At 30.8% G+C, this 20,424-nt stretch overlaps 1 protein-coding gene across 1 annotated transcript in view; it reads right to left on the reverse strand.

The window, feature by feature from the left end:
- The window catches only part of TRIADDRAFT_61048 (uncharacterized protein), a gene marked incomplete at both ends in the record, with an annotated part of 5,128 nt that extends 784 nt beyond the window's left edge, over positions 1-4,344 (reverse strand). The window contains 3 exons of the mRNA XM_002117064.1: positions 23-1,822; positions 1,979-3,082; positions 4,323-4,344. Of these exons, the coding sequence (XP_002117100.1) occupies positions 23-1,822; positions 1,979-3,082; positions 4,323-4,344 (2,926 nt within the window). The remainder of the gene's footprint in view (positions 1-22; positions 1,823-1,978; positions 3,083-4,322) is intronic.
- Between the last annotated feature and the right edge of the window lie 16,080 nt (positions 4,345-20,424).

Below are 20,424 nucleotides of genomic sequence, written 5' to 3' on the forward strand. Positions count from 1 at the left end.
GTAAGATTACGATAAGTTACACCATCAGAAGCGCATATAACATCAGATTTTGCATTCTTGAATGCTTCTGCTTTTTTCAAACATCTTTGACTAATAGTACATTGTTGAGTATCGTTTAATTCTTTCACTTTCTTATTGTGATGATTGGCGGCATAACAACGAGCAAAACGAAGTTGGCATCGATTAAGATAGAGAACACCATCGCTACCGCAGATTGGTTCATCTTTAGTACCACAATTATTTGGACACTTTACTAAGCACTTTCCCGTATATTTAATCGATAATGCTGCTTCTTGTTTATTTTTACTATTAATTTTCTTCTTACATTGTGCAATTGTAAAATAGCATAGATTAGAATAAGTTTTTCCATCACTAGCGCAAATTGGTTGCGATTGATCACTCTTACATTTGGATTCATGGCCACATAGAAGAGTATCGTGATCACATTGACCATTATACATTTTGGTAATATCAATCTTTTTCAATTTTGCTTGACATACAGCTGTCTGGAATTGGCATTGATTGGAATAAGTTTGGCCGTTACTAGCACATATGGGTTGATTATCTTTCGTTGAATTTGATGATTTACAGCTTTGCTGGCAAGCTTGTTGACAAGTACCTTTACGATAAGCGATATTAATGACATAACGGGAAGTACAATTAGCTAATCGAATAAAGCAGATATTGCTATAGGTTTGGCCGTTACTACCACAGAGTGGATTCACTTTATTGACTTTACATCGATAGAAACTCTTACAAAGAACGCTAGGTAATGGAATTTTGGTCGCTAAACCATTTGAAGGTTTAGTACTTGCTATAGTCGCTATTGGCAAATTAGTATTAATAGGCTGTGTTGCTGGCACGGTACTTGGCAATATCGTGGTTGGCATGGTGCTTGGCAATATCGTTGTTGGATTGATTAATGGCTTACAAAAACTTTTACGTACAACCTTTAATTTCGACTTTTTTAATTTACTTGCTTTACACTTTGCAATGATAAATTGGCATTGTGAGAAATACCATTTTCCATCACTAGCACAAATTTGCTTGGATTGATAATATTCTTCCTTATTACATTTGACCGAGCAAATAGGGTCTAAGCATCGATAGTGTTTATCCAATTGCAATGCATTATTATACGTTAATAATTGGCGTCTTCTTTCATATTGATAAACACATAAATTATAATAAAGTCTACCATCGTTGCCACAAACTGGTTTTTTATCCGTTAGATCGCAGCCAGGTGCGCATCTTCCTTGATAAGCAATTTTCATTTTTTTCTTCCATTTAGGTAAATTGCGATTATGAACACACGATGCAATTTTATAAGCACAAAAATTGACAAAAGTCTCACCTGTGGTTGCACAAATGGGTGCAAAAGTTGTATTGCTTTGACAATTATATTTAGTCTGGCAACGCTTGACTTTCGTATAGACTGGATGATGGCAAGTTTTAGTATAATAATTAACGCGCAATTTGGTTTTTTTATCCCTTATTTCAGCTGCACATTTATCAATTTTAAAATTACATCGATTAATATACATAGTGCCATCGCTAGCACATACTAAGGCGCCTTTAGTACCACACTTACGCCAGCAGTTTTTATACGAAGTTAATGGAGCTTCAGGACATGCAAAATGATATTTGATAGCATTGGTTATATTCCATCCAAATCGGCAATAAATTGCGTTCATTATGCATCGATTGACATAATTGATATTTTCGCTAGAGCATACTGGTTGATAGGTATTTTCACATATTGGGCATTTGGAAGGCGGCGAAAAAGGTTGGGCATCATGGAGTAGATATTGTTTTGGTTTAACTTTAGATAGTGGTTGCGTTGGTTTAGCGGCAAGAGGATGAAATTTTTCTTGCGGAAGGATATCATTCTCCTCCTCTTCTTCCTCATCATCATCATCATCGTCATCATCGTCGTCGATACTCTCGTTATTAGAATTGTTTTGGTTGATATTATTACTGCTATCCTTTAATCCATCCGATTCAAGAGTGTTATCATAATTCATAGCATGGCATCGAGTTAAATAAATCTTAGGCCTATCGGGTGAATTGGATCGTGAACAATTTTCCATTCTCATAAAACATGAATTAATATAAACCCGTTGATCAGAGCCACAAACTGGATCGTAGGATACTCGACAAGATTTTGGACACTGATAATTAATCTCATTAACTCTTTCTAATTGACTTGTATTACAACTATGCCAATGTTGAATAGTCGATAATGATAAAGTGGATGGATGTTGGCGACTACCATTCCTACAAAACCATTTTTTCAATTGGCAATAATTAGGATATTCTCGGCCATTTTGACTACAAACAGGCATAATAGTATTGATACAATGTTGTCGACAATGGACAGCCAATGTTTTCCCGTTATGCTTTTGATCGTCTTGGTTATAATGTGTAATAAAATCAATACCAGTTAATTCAGAAACTGAACTACATCGTCCATAGAATATCATTTCTCGATGTTGATTGCTTGATGTATGGATAGAATGATGCTGAATTAAATGGCACATGGATTTTTTAAATTGGCAAGGATCTAGGTAAAGATGGCCATGGCTTGTACATATAGGTATATCTCGTGGTTGATGACCACTACGATCACGTACTAAAGCCATTTGTGCATAACTACAATTTTGATCGCAAGGCGATGTTAATTCTGTGCCCAGACAAGGGCCATGGTGTGACTGAAATAGCCATCGACCATGTCGAGCTAATTGACAACTGAACATTTTTAAATAGCAATTGTTAATAAATGTAACTCCATTAGAAGCGCATACCGGTCGGAATGATGTCGATGAACATTGCAATGGACATTCAACATGAATAATATGACTTAATGCATTAGAACGGTTTCGGCATGTGCCCAAATAGGCTATCGTTGGGATCGATTGGCTTTGATGTTGTTGGTAATACAACTTGGCTTTTTCAAATTGACATCGGTTACGATAGGTTTGAGAATTACTGCCACAGATGGGATCCCAATACAGCGGGCAAAATTGTTGCTGCTTATCATGGTAAGATCCACTTTTACCAACCGATTGATCGCCTAAAACACCTAGATAGAATTAATGGATACCGAGTGAGTAATATCAATATTGCTCATTATGCAAGGAATACAAAATAACATCATGGAAACATAGCAAGAGAGCATTTTTCCTGCATTGAATGAAACACTTTAAATAATAATGCTTTTCTCTTTCATCGTTAAAAGTCCGTAATAGTCTGTTTTAAAAGTGCCTGTTAGTATGGTTTACCGGATGTATTTTATGCATCTTGTGGAAAAAATAGATTGAGAGTACTGTTGAAATTTATTCCTTAGAATAAAAGAGTATTGCAATAGGATAGCTAGAATCGGCCATTCAAAATAACAAGCCAATGTCGACAAACCTGGATAAAAGATACGATAGGAAATACGAGTAGGATAACTTAAATGGGTTACTGAAAAGGATAGCTAGTTTTCAGTAACGCGGGCGGAAATAATGGAATGACTGGAATAAGTTAGCGAGATCGATAAATCGATGTCGATAACGCCGAGGAATAGGTAGGATAAGAGGGTCTACTTTAGTTATTCTATTTTCGTAGATCCTTCTCTAGCTTTTCGCCTACGATGTCGACATCGAATCGTAGTTTTCAAGACTTCTAACGGTACGAATTTCAGTTATCCTATTTCGTGGATCCTTTCTATCCTATTTTTTTGTCTGCACTGTCGACATGGATTTGGAGTTTTAGTGATGTATATCGGTTTTACGTTATTTCGTAGATTCTTGACAATTACAAGTAGATTTAATGTGGGCTGGGCTAGAATATACAGGCACTGAAATGGAAAAAAGCGGATTCAATATTGATCTTCTAAGAGATCTGAGCATATTTGCATGGATAGAAAATTTATTCGCAAAAGAGATATCGGATAAGATGTAGCGGAGACTAGATTATAGAATACTAGCGTTGAAGTATTAAAAAAAATGGGATTCAATGCAGGATGTTTTAACAAACTGGAGCATACTTCCATGGAGAGAGAATTGATTCATAAATTGATGTCGGATAAGAAGATACAATAAAGTCTAGATTATGGAATACTAACGTTGAAGTAGAAAAAATAAGATTCTAGGTGTGATATTTTAAGGGGCTGGCGAGGGCAGCAAAGGATAAGCTATCAAATTTATTGGCAATCTATTTTACCCCCTTATGACATTATTATTATTTAATATTTAGACTGGTTCTTCTCTCATGATACTTTGTATTATTCTACACTAGACAAAATGATTCGTTATTTCAGTGACTAGATTGGCTTCCACCTAGAATTCTAAATTTACACATGATTTGAATCAATAGCCCCTACGTTCGACTATCCAGACAGTTGGCAAATACAAAAAAAGCGGTATTGCTTTTTATTCTCTCAAATGGATTAAGGGAAAATGGAGTTAATGCTCTATATCCTGTTGTCACACACCACTAGTGACAAAGTAGTTATTCCTATTATAACTGAAATTAAGGATAGATAATACGGTTAATTATGGCTGATAGAATTTTTTGCATGGGGGCGCTATGAAAACTCGGCCGTAATGAAATTATGGGTAAACATTCCTTCTTAATTGAAAGGGTGCTCTAGTCTTTAATTGCCACTAAAAATATTCAGTGTCAGTAATGGAATATCCCTTTAGTCAAGTATAACTAATATTAGTTAATTAATTGTTAGCAAATGCTGAAAGAAAGGGGGAGAGAAACCTTATGCGTTGATATTTTATACTTCATAAAATGTTTTTGTCTACGCTAATCTAGGCACAATGTACACGTAGAACAACACCCAATTTTATACGATAAAGGAGTTCAAAAATGAAATAAATAAAAAAATTTTTTCTCTCTATGTGGATCCTTTCGCTACTTTACGTTTATTAATTAATGTGATGAAGTAAGATTAATGAAAACAGATATTTTTCTTTCTATTGAAACTTTTAGTCGTTTAATACTCGAAGAAGAGGAGTTGCAATGGTGTAAATTATAAAGTAAACCTAAATTCTTTCCTAAAGCAGTATTATATAATTTGAATCTCTTCCTAGGATTTTTTCTGTACTCTAATCTTTCACTTCGTCGTATTATATTGATTAATTAATATGATAGGGTAAATACCGAATAAAAACAGAGTGATACTTTTTCTTTCTTTCTAAACTCTTAGTCGTCTACTATGTCATTGTTAACAGAAGAAGGGGAATTGAAATGATGAAGAGGATAGCATCTGCTCTATCATCAAAAGATTTACTACACCCAATAACCTTTAATAAAATTCAATAATTTCATTTTAGAAACAGTCTTGAAATGATTTGAAACGATGCCTGCTTATCTCACAAGCTGTAGACGCTTGTTATGGCTAGCCATCTCAGCAAGCTAGAAAGAGATTGTCAATACGAATTTTACTTTTTCAAAATCTTGCTACCGTCAATTTCTACTTTAGAACAGAATAGATTTAGACAATATTCATTTTAGTAGCCATGATGAAACACCGGTTTACAAATATTTTTTTCAAAAATAACTTTATAAACTAAAGTTGAATTTGTCATCTATTTTTTTTCCTTTCAGCGCTGCAAGCTGAAGTATCATTGTTATCATCAGCATTATTTTCCATATAAATGTATCTTGATAAATGGCTTGAAAGTAGCTAGAATAAACACTATTGGACAAATTTAATTAAGAAATTAAATATTATTATTCGAAAAGAAATTCAAATAGGGTGATGAGATTCGAAGTCATGTTGGCTGCAATTGAAAATGGATCATCAAAATCAAGCGTTTGATAAAGCAAGGAAAATACTTTGTCTTGGTCACCATCATGATTTTTACACCTAGTTTGGACATTTTGATTGATTTCACTTTTTTATCAAGCCCTCCGCACGAAATTACTCTTAGTGGTATATTTAATTTTCAATCAAGTAGATAGTAAACAGAAAACCACATTAATTCACTTTAGCTATCAGCATATGAATACAGACAGTGATCCCCGCTGATAGTGTTATTGAAAATAAAAGCATAGAATATTTTTATTTGTTGATGTTTGATATTCTATAACTATAGGATTCAATTTTGGCGGAATTACTTGATAACAATTGCTAATATTGAAATGACTGTAGAAAGTAGATTAAAGTCGATTGAGTAAATGTAGATTAGAGCACAATATTTTATCGTGGAATCCAAGGATGCTGTGAATTTTTTACCCCCTTTATCATTCTCGGCAAAAAAGGATAAGTCAATAGATTACCGAAACTGAGCTATACATTGGTGAACAACGGTGATCAAATGGATTGAAGGATTAGTATTATTTAGACTTGTCTAATCTGAGCGGAAAAAATTATCTATCTAATAAGGGATAATAAAATGAAGAAAAATCGTATAAGGGACTTAATAGGTATCAAAAAATAACTATGTTCTGATAGAGAGCAAGGTAAATGCAATGGATTGATATTGAGCTAGAAAAAAACGATCTTATTTTGCCTAAATAACTTGTTGCTTGTGAATGAAAGTGATAGAAATGATAAACATGATCATTTTATCCATATGATTTAATTTTTTTTACCTAATGGGTAGGCCACCACTAAGAAAATAACCCATCCAATCATGATGTTGAACTGAATACGTTGCAGTTGTTGTTGATAGGGCGATTATAATTTAATTTTTCCACAGAGTTGATCGCTAGCAATCTTGACGTTGATTCGACAAATACTACAAGGAAATTGAATATAAGTTGTAGCGGTTATATTTTATTTTAATGGTTCTTCTTATTATCCTTCTACTTGACGGAGTAATCGATCTTGGACGATAGCCAACTAATCAAGATTTCAATTCTATCAGGAATGGCATCAATGAGGTACGTCAAATCATGGAGAGATTAAGAAAGTAACTGAATGATACGAGTTCCATTGGGCTCCTTAAAAATTAAAGGGGGGTTGGGTAGACAACTTGAGCAGATGTTGATGTTCACATAAATAAATTTAGAATATGCAATTGCCTTCATTGATTCTTTTGACTAGTATTGTCTTAACGGCTTTCTATTTTCTTGACAACTCGCATACTTATGGCTAAGCTAAGCATTGGTGTCAATTCGTTTGGTAACGCCTTGAGAAGATCAATTTGACTTCAAGCTACCTTTAAGCAGCACTAATGAGACATAAAAAAAGGGCAATTTTATTTTTTTTTCTCCTCACTTTGGACAATTTTATTTTTTTCTATTAATATTAATAGAAGAGAATGAATACAATTTCATGCATAACCGTTGAATGTGAGAAGAGAGAAGAACAAAAAATAATGAGACGATGATTATCGTTGCTACTATCAATGCATTAGTATAACAAAACCAAAATATTCTAAAAGTTGTAGTCTGTAGAAAAGCTAGTATAGTCAATGAAATGGAGACATTTTGACAAGTTACTAACTGGATTACAATGAATTTTTTTCAAGCGTGGAATGTTTCTAATAAAAGCTGTCTTGTTATTTACCTTTATTTGATTCTTATTGTCTTCAACGAATAGACTTCCATCGACACGCTTCTATACAACATGATAATTGTATGGCATTATTTTCAATCCATTACTCCTGTTGTCCATTCAATGGATAGTCTACTACAAATAAGAGAGGAAATGACTATTTTGCAACTGGTTGAAAATAGAAGTCAGAGGGAAAAATGAGATCGAAGAGAGGAGAGGAAAAAAGAATTCAAATCGACCGATCATATCATTATCGCTTAGCGTGATAATAGTTGGATATATCATCATCATCATCATTGAGGAGATAGTTATTGAATTTCTCATCATCTAAATGCGATCATGTCGTTAATATTTGACATCACTCCAATTGGATGATGATCGTCCTTTGCAATTGGTATGATTGCAAGTAATAAACGATGTCGATAGAGCTTCGCCATCATGAAATAATTCTTTTTTCTATTATCATTATTATGATTAATAATATCTAGTTATTATATCGCAAGGGGTTGAAAATTGCGCGGCTAAATGAATTCGTTACTTTGCGGAAAATAAACCGGTGTCTTCTTTCCTGATGGAGTATCAATTTTCATTGTAGACGACGTATGGAGATTGATTGTTCCATTTCTCATTAGCAACATTGCTCTATTCTTCATTCTGCTAAATAATTGTATACAATATTTGGACAGTTGTATTGATGATAGATAACATTGGGGGAGGGAAGGAAAGAAAGAATATATACGGGAAAAAAAACCTCAAGGCGCTAAAAGATTATCATGACAAATAGTTGACTTTTTTTTTAGCTTGAGGTTAATAGTTGACTAGGGATAACATTCAATTAAGTAATAGCGGGTAATAACGTTGAAAGTATTCATAGTCATGCTAATGCCCAAGGTAAAAGAATTTATTGTAAGTGAATTGTTCTCTATGGACTGACGTAGATCAATAAAGTATTCTTCCATATCAATGGCTAAATTGCTCCTATTACGCAAATAAAACACAGGTAAGTAAAGTATGCCAACAATCAATCAACAGTAGGACAAAGATAGATAAACTAAAGCGGCTGTAGCTAACGTATCGGATCGATATTGCAGACAAATATTTTGAATTAGTATTATCCTTCATCATTAGCTAATAATCCCATCAACAAATTATTTTCTCTTCTTCTTGACTAAAGTTATTTCTACATTAGATAAAATACAATTTTATTTCTAGATATTAAAATTGGCATGCCAAATAGGCAAAAAAGGATTACTATTTGTAGCGATGGATCGCTCGGCAAGCTGCAATCGTGACATCTTATTCCCACTATCCCCTCCTACCCAGTGAGATTACATTTTTCTCAAGTAAATTTTCCACCAGGGTCATCTTTGCAAAAGAGGGAGTTAACATATATTGTACATGCTTAAAATAGTTGTATAGTCTTGTAGGATAACTAACAATTCCATTAAGATATGGAATCTATTTCCAGTATTATCATGATAAAAAATTCTATTCTCACATTTTTCATCCGTCATGGTACATTTTTCTCAGGTAATTTTTGATCACTCATCACTGACAAAGACGACGGTAACTAATTGAGTTGTTAGAAATACCTAAAATACCAATTTATAGCTATAATTTGTTCTTAATTTAGAAGTAGAATAATTTAAGTCAACTATGTATACTTTTATCCGCTGCATTTTTCTCAAGCAAGTAATACCTTTATGATATTGATGAAACAGCTGATTTATACAGACTGGTATGATAAGATAGATTAAGATCGATTTTTCTTAAGCAATTACTACCGTCATAATATGAGTGAAGCAGCTGATTAATACAGACTAGCATGATAAAATAGATTAAGATCGATTTTTCTCAAGCAATTACTACTGTCATAATATTGATAAAACAGCTAATTTATACGGACTGGTATGATAAGATAGAGTAAGATCCATTTTTCTCAAGCAAGTACTACCGTCACAATATTAATGAAACAGCTGATTTATACAGACTGGTATGATAAGATAGATTGAGACAAGTTTTTCTCAAGCAAGTACCACCGTCATAATAATGAAACAGCTAATTTACACAGACTGGTATGATAAAATAGATTGAGATAAATGTGGACAATTGCAGACCTTTCGAGAATGGATTCTTTATCAATATTCATCTACTCATGATGAATATAGTGAGCGGTATAGGCTTTATAATCGTCATCAAGTTATTAACGTTAAATTATTATGCGCAGAATTATATCCGAAAAATTGAATTACTTGAATGTCGTAATTATCCTTATTACCGCATTATTGAAACGAAATTTCTGTCTACTATGTCATATGAACAACTTTCTTTTTAACAGTAGCGCTTAAAAATTATGCATTAGCTACATTATCGTGGATATTATCGTTAACAGAGGCCTATTTTGGCTAAAGTCAATATTTTATGCCATCATTATGTGTAAGGAATAGTCAAAAAGGTGTAAATGATATAATTAATTATATACATCAGACTTTCAGTAATTTGGATATTTCGGAGAATCACTTATTTATGGAAATATGTTTACTTAGTTATACTTTAATGGGATCAAGAGATAAAAAATTTCTATAGTATGTTGACGTGCTTACTTAAATTCTATTCTTACATTGTTTATAATTTTTGAACTTTGCGCAAATGAAATTTTTTCACAATGATGCGTTGTAGTCTGTGGTATCTATCATATGTTATGACTATATCATAGTTGTCCAGCTGAAATTTAAAAAAGATTAATGACTACTGGCAAAAGAATTCCACTCTTAATTCAATAAATGGATTTATTAGCTAATTTACTCAAATTTATACGCTGCTAATAGGTTTTGTAGCCTTAGGCCTCTAATATATTTCTGCCTCATTGCATAGTTCACAGGTAATTTTCTATTTATACTTGATGCTAACACTTATGTAATTAAATTACTCCCTGGATAGTATAAAGCCGATACCCTAAGAAAAAATGGAGTATTGGCTATCACAATATCTATTCTATAGACATGTATATGTCGTTTGCCCAATATCAGCCATTTTGCAAAATGACCGATTATAATTATCTATACGGTAAACGACATATAAATATATCTATCTTTCTATTGTTTATGCGAAAAGAATAGAAGGAGAATCTCTCACTGGTGATGGCTAGAATTTCTCGAGATATTTCTCTTATACTGTATTTCTTATAAATTAAATAAGTAATTATTTCCATCTGGTAACTTCAAAATACAATGCAAAGCTATGATATTCTCGTGTTTTAAGTTGAAAATTGCGTTTATAAAATAAAATAAAGTATTCAATACAGTATTCCATAGTCAATATTTCATTAAAATAGATATTTTGATCAATTGATAATCTATGTGATAAAACTAAATAAAAAATTTGTAATACACTATGACGTATATGATTTAGCTGATTTATTATTGACAGCATTACAGCAGGTTAGTTCTACTCCATTTTAAATTTAAAAATTATTGGTCATTAGATTATAGCAGTTCATACTCTATATTAAGTGATAGGAGAGAAAGTGTATGACTTCCATATTAGTACCTGAACTGTTACTTTCATTTCCTTCTTTACGGTATATCTAATACCAGGATTTTAGTAGCTGTTACTGATCCTATATCCTTACTGCCAGATTGATAAAAATTTCTTGATCAATACAATTTAAAAAGCCTAGCCTCGATGAGTTTCTTTTCGGCTTTTTATATTATTTTATTTACTGCTCAGAAGTCTTTACTAGGTAAGGCTGATTTACTATCTTGTGAGGATATGAAATAATCCTTTCATTTAATTTTCTGAATTGGCTAACTTATAAATGAAGTGAGATAACAATTTATCTGTATGCGATTATATATGGAAAGGCAATGATTTTGCAGTTACAACTTTTACTTTACGTTTTTACAACTAAGTAATTCATAGTACGTATTACTCAGTTCTTTTGGGGATGGAGTATTTCAAAACATGCTTAAATTACAGCTGGAATTTTTAGAAGTAAAAGTAACGAGTTAAATTGCACTGTATTCCAACGTTGTGAGTTTAATTTTATAAAGTGTCAAAGGTACTCAATCTTTTCTTGGTTGTTGTTACTGTTATCCATTGATAAAATTTTAACGTATCTTATTTTAAAAATTAATCTTCATGTCAATTTACATGATTAAATTATAAACGGAGTCTGACTTGACTGCTTCAGCTCAACGAGTAATTATAAATTCTGAAACTATCACTACAACTTAACAATAATGTACTGGAAGTTTTATCATTGCTGTTAAATGTCATCGATAGAAAAAACTTTTAAATTGGTTCATATTCCATTTTTGAAATGATAGGTTGACGTGTTGAAATTAGAAGCTATTAATTTATTGTTGATAGAAAGTTATCTACTTTAATCATTTTATTCTTAAAGTTTTCTTAAGGGTAAGGAATTAAAATTTTTTCTTTCTTGCAGCATTTTTATGATTGCTTTTGACCTCTCTGCATTGTAGTGAATTAAATTACCATGAAGTATAAAAGAATTTTTAGTCACTATTATTCGGTATCCAATTAAGAACTTGCTACGAATATTGTTAGTTATGTTTTGATCTTGAGTAGAGTGTAATATCAATAGTTATATAACAATTCATTAACGGTAGCTCACCTTCTATAAGTTTATAAAGTTGAAGTTAGATTAAAGGGGAAAGATTTAACTTTCCTGATTACTTTGTAATAATCATTTATATTTGTTAGTGTTTATGCTTTGAGTTTATCTGAGTAGTAGGAATCTTTTTAAAAATATTATTAATGTAGCTATACAATTTATAAATATTTAGTTATTAATTTATTGATTGCATTAGCTACTCTAAATAGTGGTGAGTGAATATATATTATTAAAAATCCTTAGGACTATATTGACTAAAATACTTACAACTATAATATTTTAATTCCCAGAATGATGGCATTTGATTACGCAATAAAGCTTGTCTAAAGTAAATACTGCAAAATAATACATTACAGTAGAATTGGCATAATTTAAATGGACTGTGATATCATCAGAACTTAAACTTTTGGATGGGAGTCCGATCTGTTGCTAGAAGCAATTTCAGTATATGTGTATTGAACAGACTAAATACAGCAAATTTAATGTATGAGTATTGCAAGTAAAAGATTTAATCACACGGTCGATCCTAATTAACTATTATGCTTTTAATATCAGTATATAGTAGAAACTGCAGAATTGCTAAATTAAATTATATTGGCTAACAAAATGAAAGATTAGAAACAATTTTTAACTTAATTAATATGTGAGATTATTGTATACCAGCTATATTCTATGCTACTTAAGCAATCTATTAGGTGTGATTCAAAGTATCTGTAGTGACTTTCTCTTAAGATAGGTACTCTCTACCTTCGATAATCTAATCATTTTCTACCATACTGGAATTGATATTACATTATGAGTCTCTCGGTTGTAGAGAATGCGAACAATCTGAAGTAGAAAGTCGATTATCTCAATTTTTGATCAATCATAATTTATTATTAATGATCTATTGATTACAAGGCCAATTTCTGGGAAGACAGGAAATTTTTAGATAATCGGTCTAAATTTTAATGATTTTACTATATCTATTGAGTAGAAAGGCTTCTTGCTTTCACTTCATTCATCAACTGCTTAACATTTCAAGTATTGAAATGTATAGTCTAGCATTCTAAACTTTATCAGTATACATTCATAAGAATATTATAATAATTATAATCCGATCTTTATACTAAGAGTAACCTCAAAAAGCATCAGGATTGAAATAAATTTAGGAGATAATATTGGCTTTATTTTGCGTATTTATATATGGCATTTTTAAATTGAGAGCTTGATTATTAATACATGTAATTTAGTATTGATGATTACTGTTAAGACATGATTTGCTAAATTTACGTATGGGTTGAATCTTTATCGCTAAGATGGTGCGAATGGAGTAGGCATCTTATTTAATTATTAAGTCAAGAGAAAAACCCTTATACTGCATACATCACACGTAGTGAAGGATGAGCACATAGATGCGCTTTTGCTAGAACATAACTGATATACGAAAGTTCAGAAAATATTTATACGTTAATGCAAGTAAAAGAATTACAACGTTTTAAACATTTGTTAGTGAAGGGCGCGAAGTGTTTGCTATCCATCTACCCTAACCCTTAACTGGTATAAATTTAATAGGCATTTACTTGGATATTACAATAAAGAAACCTTTTTTGGCTCATACTATAGAATAACTGCTAGCAATTTTGTATTATATAATCGCTAGGATAATGAAATTTGAGCGTATTCATATTAAATCATTAAGATAAAAATGAGAGAAGTCTATTCAAATGTAAAAGCTTAAATCTATTATTTTGTGCTAAGAATTAAATCGATATCTAGAAGGTGTACGGTATATTAGTCGTATTATATACTGAGTTCATCGTAAGACATAGGCCTTCATATATTTAATGAAAAAGATCCCCGTAGTTTTAGGTGATATTATTTTAGGGACGACAAAATAGAGTAAAATATTAATAAGTCGTATGTATATTGGAAAAAATTCGTCCGTTTCATAGTACGTTGTTTAGATTTATTGTTGAATCGATAGAAATAATCTAACACTTGATAGTTGCAACTGTATGATCAAGTACGCTTATGTTCATCGTATATCGACATCTTGATGTATATTAATTGAGGAAACATAAAAAATTTTAGTCTAGAACAGGTAATACTTATTATCGTATTGATATGCTTATATGCAAAATTGTGGTGCCTTTAATGTTAACAACATTATGTTTTCATTTTTGTTCAACTTCGCAAAACATCGATTTTATAAAGTTGGATGCTAGTATCATTGTGTAAGCGAAATTTTACTGTTTGCTAGTTGCTCATAATTATAATATTGTCATCGTAACTTTATTCTTCATGATGACTTTGCTGTCAATTTTTACTCAATCTATCGGTATGGATAAATAATTGATAAATAGCAATAATGCAAAACATACTCAAATTGTAAAATCGATTTAATCATGCAAGTATTTATCTTTTACTATATGCTAGCTATCTCATAATGGTGAACAGTCTGTTATAAAAATTGAACAATTTGATATTAGAAATGCCTTTATTGCTGTATTACAATCAATGGCCATATTTGATCTTCTTTAATATCATAAATAGGAGCTATCATTCAAGAATTAATTATGCATATTTTATAATTATAATATCAAAGTATTATTGATTCCTAACTTTATTATCTTTTTTCTGACATGATAATAGTATTATATACATTAAATCTTCTGAATGATAGTTTACAGTTGTTATGCTATCAATAGAATAACTTTAATTCCTTTGATCTTTTGTACTAGCCTGCTAATGTTATACTCTCTTTCTATACATATTTACTTTAATAATAGCCATCTTTAACAAATGACTAGTTACCTTTCTTTAAGTTACTTTGTTATTTGTCTCCTATAATAGCAACAAAAGACTATTGAAGGGATAAATACTTGAAATTTTTTCGCTGGATGGCTTAAATTTTGGAATGTTACCTGTACTTTTCCTTTTATATTAGAGTTGATAAATGAGGGGATAAGAATCTTTATCTATTTTTTTACGCACATCTGCCGAAAATGTATTTCCCTGATGGCTGTTGTAAAGCTAAATAAAGAACTGCTGTCTTGATCATAGGCAGAATTATGATATACGCATATATACGTACAGTATATTGACCACTGAGATGGATACATTGTTGTGATCATATACGTGTACATCATTCAGATTCTTGTTTTCCTAGATTCTTGCATACAATTTTAATGAAACATCTATTATCTTAATTAGTGACCGATTTTATATAGTATTGATAGTACCATACCGGATGCTTCTAATTTAAAATCAACTGATGGTCATAAAGGAAATAGGTTCACGTAATGAAAATCGACAGTCTTAGTAATCAGTTTTACATGATATTGATAGTTCCTTCCTAGATCATTCTTTTACTTCTTATTCTTATCAATTCGCCATAAAAAGGAATATTAACTCGTAGCAAAAAGTAGCCATCTTTAATGATTGGTTTTATTCATATTAATAGTATTGTAGCAGATACTTCGTACTTAAGTCAACTGATCAAAAAGAAATACGTATACGAATTAAAAAGTAGGCCATCTTAACGATCAGTTTTATGTTATGTTGACAGCATTGTAGCCAATACTTTCAATTCAGCTGATGGCAATAAATGAAATAGGCACACGTCCATATGTGGATATTAATTTAATCAAAACGATCATTACTCTACTTAGTAAATATGTTTTTTAGCCTGTATGATCACTCGCATCTTTCTTGTCCTAGTTTACTATGATCATTTTAAGTAATGCTAATCATGGATTATTTTTTTCATTTGGTTAGTAATTTTTTGATTATTTTTAAATAATATGGCATACTGGCTTTTCAGGTAAAAATTATGAAACAATTAATATATGAGCACAAGATTGCATATACATGTTTATATATTAATTATTATCGATGAAGAAGTTAAAAAGTAATACGAAATCTATCCTATAAATGGACAATTTTTTTATCTCTTTTTGTACTATTTTACAGGATAGGTCTAGTTCACTTGAAGGGACAGTAATTAAGGCTTTTAGACAAAAATTTTTTAGGACGTGTATTCTGATGACAAGTTGACACAAAAGTAGATTGAACTATTTTAATGTCAGTTAGCTGTAAAAGTAAATAATATCGATGGTCTAAAAACTGCAATCTAGCTTAATATCTTTGATATTTAACTGTAATACAAATGTATCAAATAATTATCCCTTAAAGACAAGGGTAAACCGTAGGTTATCATAGCTTGTAAATAATCTCCTTATGTTGTACAGTACATTAATTTTCTCTGTTAACAGATATAAACAATGTATCGTTATGATTAAAGCACTAATATTATAAATAACTCTATTTCACTATAAATACATTTGGATATTAGTGATAATATCAATTTACAATAGATATTTGTCTCGATTAGTTGTATTTTGATGATCAGTTCGCAAATTTATTAAGATTCTATTTTCCTATTGATTAAAAATAGAAAATAAATAAACTGAATAGACTTAGTTTCTATTATAATGAGAGGAGGAAAGAACGAATGATATGATGAAAATTGCATAGGGGAATAATTTACTTTCCAATGCAAACAAGGAATTGGATTAAATGCCTTCTGGCAAAAATTCACACTCATTATCCTAACACTTTATATTATTCATGTGTATAATCTAGATACCTATTGTATCGCTCCTTAATTAATTCCTTATTACTGATTTGCAATAGGTAAAACCTTGTCTTGGTAGTGTTTATTGTTCAGTTGATAGACATCTTTTATGTGTGTGAAAATGACGGCTGAATGATTTTGAGCACCGGTCTAGTTTCACATTGGATTGCCTTAGTGAAAATATCTGACAGAAACGGTGTGGAATGTTTACGGATTCAGCTAATTATTTTTCAACTTTTATACAGGAAGATATGATTGAAAGCACCTACCACCTGCTTGATTACATTATCAATCTCTACTGTCTTGAGATGATTCACTAACCACATCATTATGTCAAAATATAATACCTAATGAATAAATATATAAAAAATGAAATATGTGTAACTAAATAAAGACGCATGTTGTTTTGCTTGACATACGAGTATTCAATAATTACACTCATAGGTGCCTATTAATCGTCATTATCATTTTGTAGCTTTATCGATTTTCTACTATATTTTATTTAATAAAATTTTAAAGCAATGAGAATCATATTGATAAATTACGTGATTTATTATTAAAGTTTCCTTTTTATTTTAAAGGTATGATACGACCACATTCATATAACTCACTAATTTGTCTTCAACTAACAGATTCGATGGTAAAATATTAATGTGATATTTGTAGCATCATTTTGATTCATAATCACACATTATATATCAATGATTAATTATACGCATGAAAAATACCTTTAAAGAGCCATTGGATTATGACTATTCTGATATAGCTATTGAAAAGTTCTATAAATATTATTTATTTACTTGTGCTTATTCACTTTAAATTTTCTATCTCTGTTAATTTTTTAATGGACAGTTCAGTTTATCTAATCGAAATGTAATTATAGTTTTAATCTATCTGCAGTTAGAGATTGTACCAACTATAAAGTGAAAGCTTACCAATAAATTCGATACTATATATACACCATTATGATTTGATACGCTTTACAACTACTGTGCTTCATTGTCGTAAGATTATAACAGAAATATCATTTGCTTGGATGCAATATTACTCTTATAAGTATTAGATTATCTCGTATTGTTATTTTGTTTTTGATAAGAACATGTTGACCAAAATATTAGTATTTATAATGAGTTTAGATTACTATTCAATATGAAGGTTTTCTATTTAATTATACATATGGAAATGGTTCACTAAAACATGTTACGTAGTTCTAGTATAGCTTTTTACGGCTTTCCTAAGGCCCTTCATTCTAATAAATTAGAATCATCAAAAGGGAAATTCACTGACCTGATCAGCTTAATGAAACAAGGTTTTTCTTCCTCTTCGCATAACGTTTTAGATGAATTGCGATATGTCAGTGTAAAATAATTATGCATGCTGTTGTCTCTTTCACTTGATTTAGCTAATTAAAAAAATAGGTGAAAGAACTTATTTTATTTCTATGTTTTACATAACAAGGTTACCCAAGATATAATCTCTTTAATTGAAGGCTCAGATTCTAAAGAAACCGCCCGTTACTAAATCGATCTGCTATTTATTAACTTCTTATTAAGGATATTCCCTGAGAGGTGATTGCTGTATCACATAAATACTTTGATCCTCCGTAGAAACAGTAATTTACAACGTACAAAATTAGTAATACCAAAAATATTATACAGTATTGTTTGTGTATATTGTCCTTACACCCTACAATTACTATTTGATGTTTTATTAGGTAATGGTTGCTGAATAAATCAGTAGTTGTATATCAGCAACGTCTAGTGTATTCATATAGCACACATCGCAAAGCAGTAACTTCTTAATCTCGTAATCATGGTAATAATAATTTACAGCAAGTAAATCTCAAATTCTTTTTGCACTTATGTTGCGACTGCCCTACAGTCTCTGTAAGGAAATCTCAATTTAAGCAATTGAAAGCTTTGCGAAAATTTGTTGAAATAATGTCTTAAATATCGTAATTCTCGTCTAATATACAGCTACAAGTACAAGACTTTATTAATTCCACTGGTGAAAATTAGTTATGTCACAATTTGAGATCCTATTAATAGAAGATATAAAAATCTACAGCTTAGCTAGCTTGAATAACCTGTGATAGAAACTACCTTGAGTAATTTTGGTAATCTCAGACACTTGCTTAATTTTGCTCATATTCCTACAGCAAATGGATTTATGAAATCAATGATAACTAATAGAAATCATATTTAGATTTTTTAAAGCATCGATACCAAATCAATTCTAAGTATAAACGTTCTGAATTTGGTAGTTTGTCTACATGTGTATATATATTACTGCTAAGAATGAATATCGACAGTAAAACGTAATCAAAGGATGGTTTTAGTAATAATAGGAATGAAATAGGACCTACTAATTAGATATAATGTATGGTGATAGTATATGGCCTATTAGTAAACATTAGATATATCGATTTTATGGTTATACGATTGTATTCAATGACTAACTATTTCGAAACAATCGGTAAATTCTATAATTTCTCCTTTTTTGGCAGTAAATTAGTTTCTTTAGCTTAGCTGTATTAAGATTGTAATAATACCTATGTTATATATTATTAAACGTATTGGAGGATAGCATGAACAGGAACACAAATATACTGTATTACTACCGTTCAAATGCACAATTTAAGAAATTTTACATTGAACATTGTCCATTCCATTCGTGGAGCTGATGTTATCACTTAATACCAGCCTAAAAGGTACTTAATATTGGGAGTCAGCTATGTTTATGAGTCATTTTTTTACTTGCGAAGAGAATTTTTGTTATATAATGGTCAGTTGACGTTACTGAATATATTGGAATTTACCGTAAATGTATACGCATGAAGCTACATTTTAAGACGGCACTAATAGGCAGAATTGGTATCATCTAGTAGTATACAATACTAAGAGTGTCTAATGCAGTAATAAGAATCATTGTTGTATTTAAGTTTACCCTAAACGTGATTCAAATGAAGTAGTAGTCTATTAGATGGTCAAAGTGCTAAGTATAAACTCGTATGCACAGAGCAAGTTAAACAAGATCGGTAATATACATATATCAATTTATCAACATCAAGGAAACATCAATATCTGGTTTATAACCGGGTAGCTTTATCATTTACATTAACAACCGCATTACATAGGCAGTGAAATTTCTTATCGTAAAACATTGCATTAAGTCGACAAAATGAATATCTCCATATAAACTCGAAAAGCCTAGAATAATGCCTGCACATATACCAATTAACTGATAACTTTAGGATCTATTCCCTAAATCTAGCCTAGCTGTTACCGTTTTGTAATTGATGGCAAGAAATGATAAACTGATAAACGTTCATATAACATAAGATGAGATCCATTACTTATCTTACATGGTTTTGGCGAGCATCATCAAAACATTTATTTAAGATTATTTTGTAATCTCCGTTACTGTACAGAATAGCAATTATATTAGGAAATGAGATCATTTAAATTTATAAGATCAATACAGTAAAACGGTGGCAGTAACATACAGACAAGTATTATTCACACCTGTTCACTCTATAAGAGATACAGTAATACATGGAAAAGTGCGGTGCGTTGCAAACATTATTTAACAATAATAATACTATTATTTACAGAGCCGTGTTGATTAGATTATAAAAAAAATGTGTTTTTAATGTAATTAATTGATATTATA

This window comes from Trichoplax adhaerens, genomic scaffold (assembly GCF_000150275.1).
Source record: "Trichoplax adhaerens TRIADscaffold_21 genomic scaffold, whole genome shotgun sequence".
In the NCBI taxonomy this organism is placed as follows: Eukaryota; Metazoa; Placozoa; class Uniplacotomia; order Trichoplacea; family Trichoplacidae; genus Trichoplax; species Trichoplax adhaerens.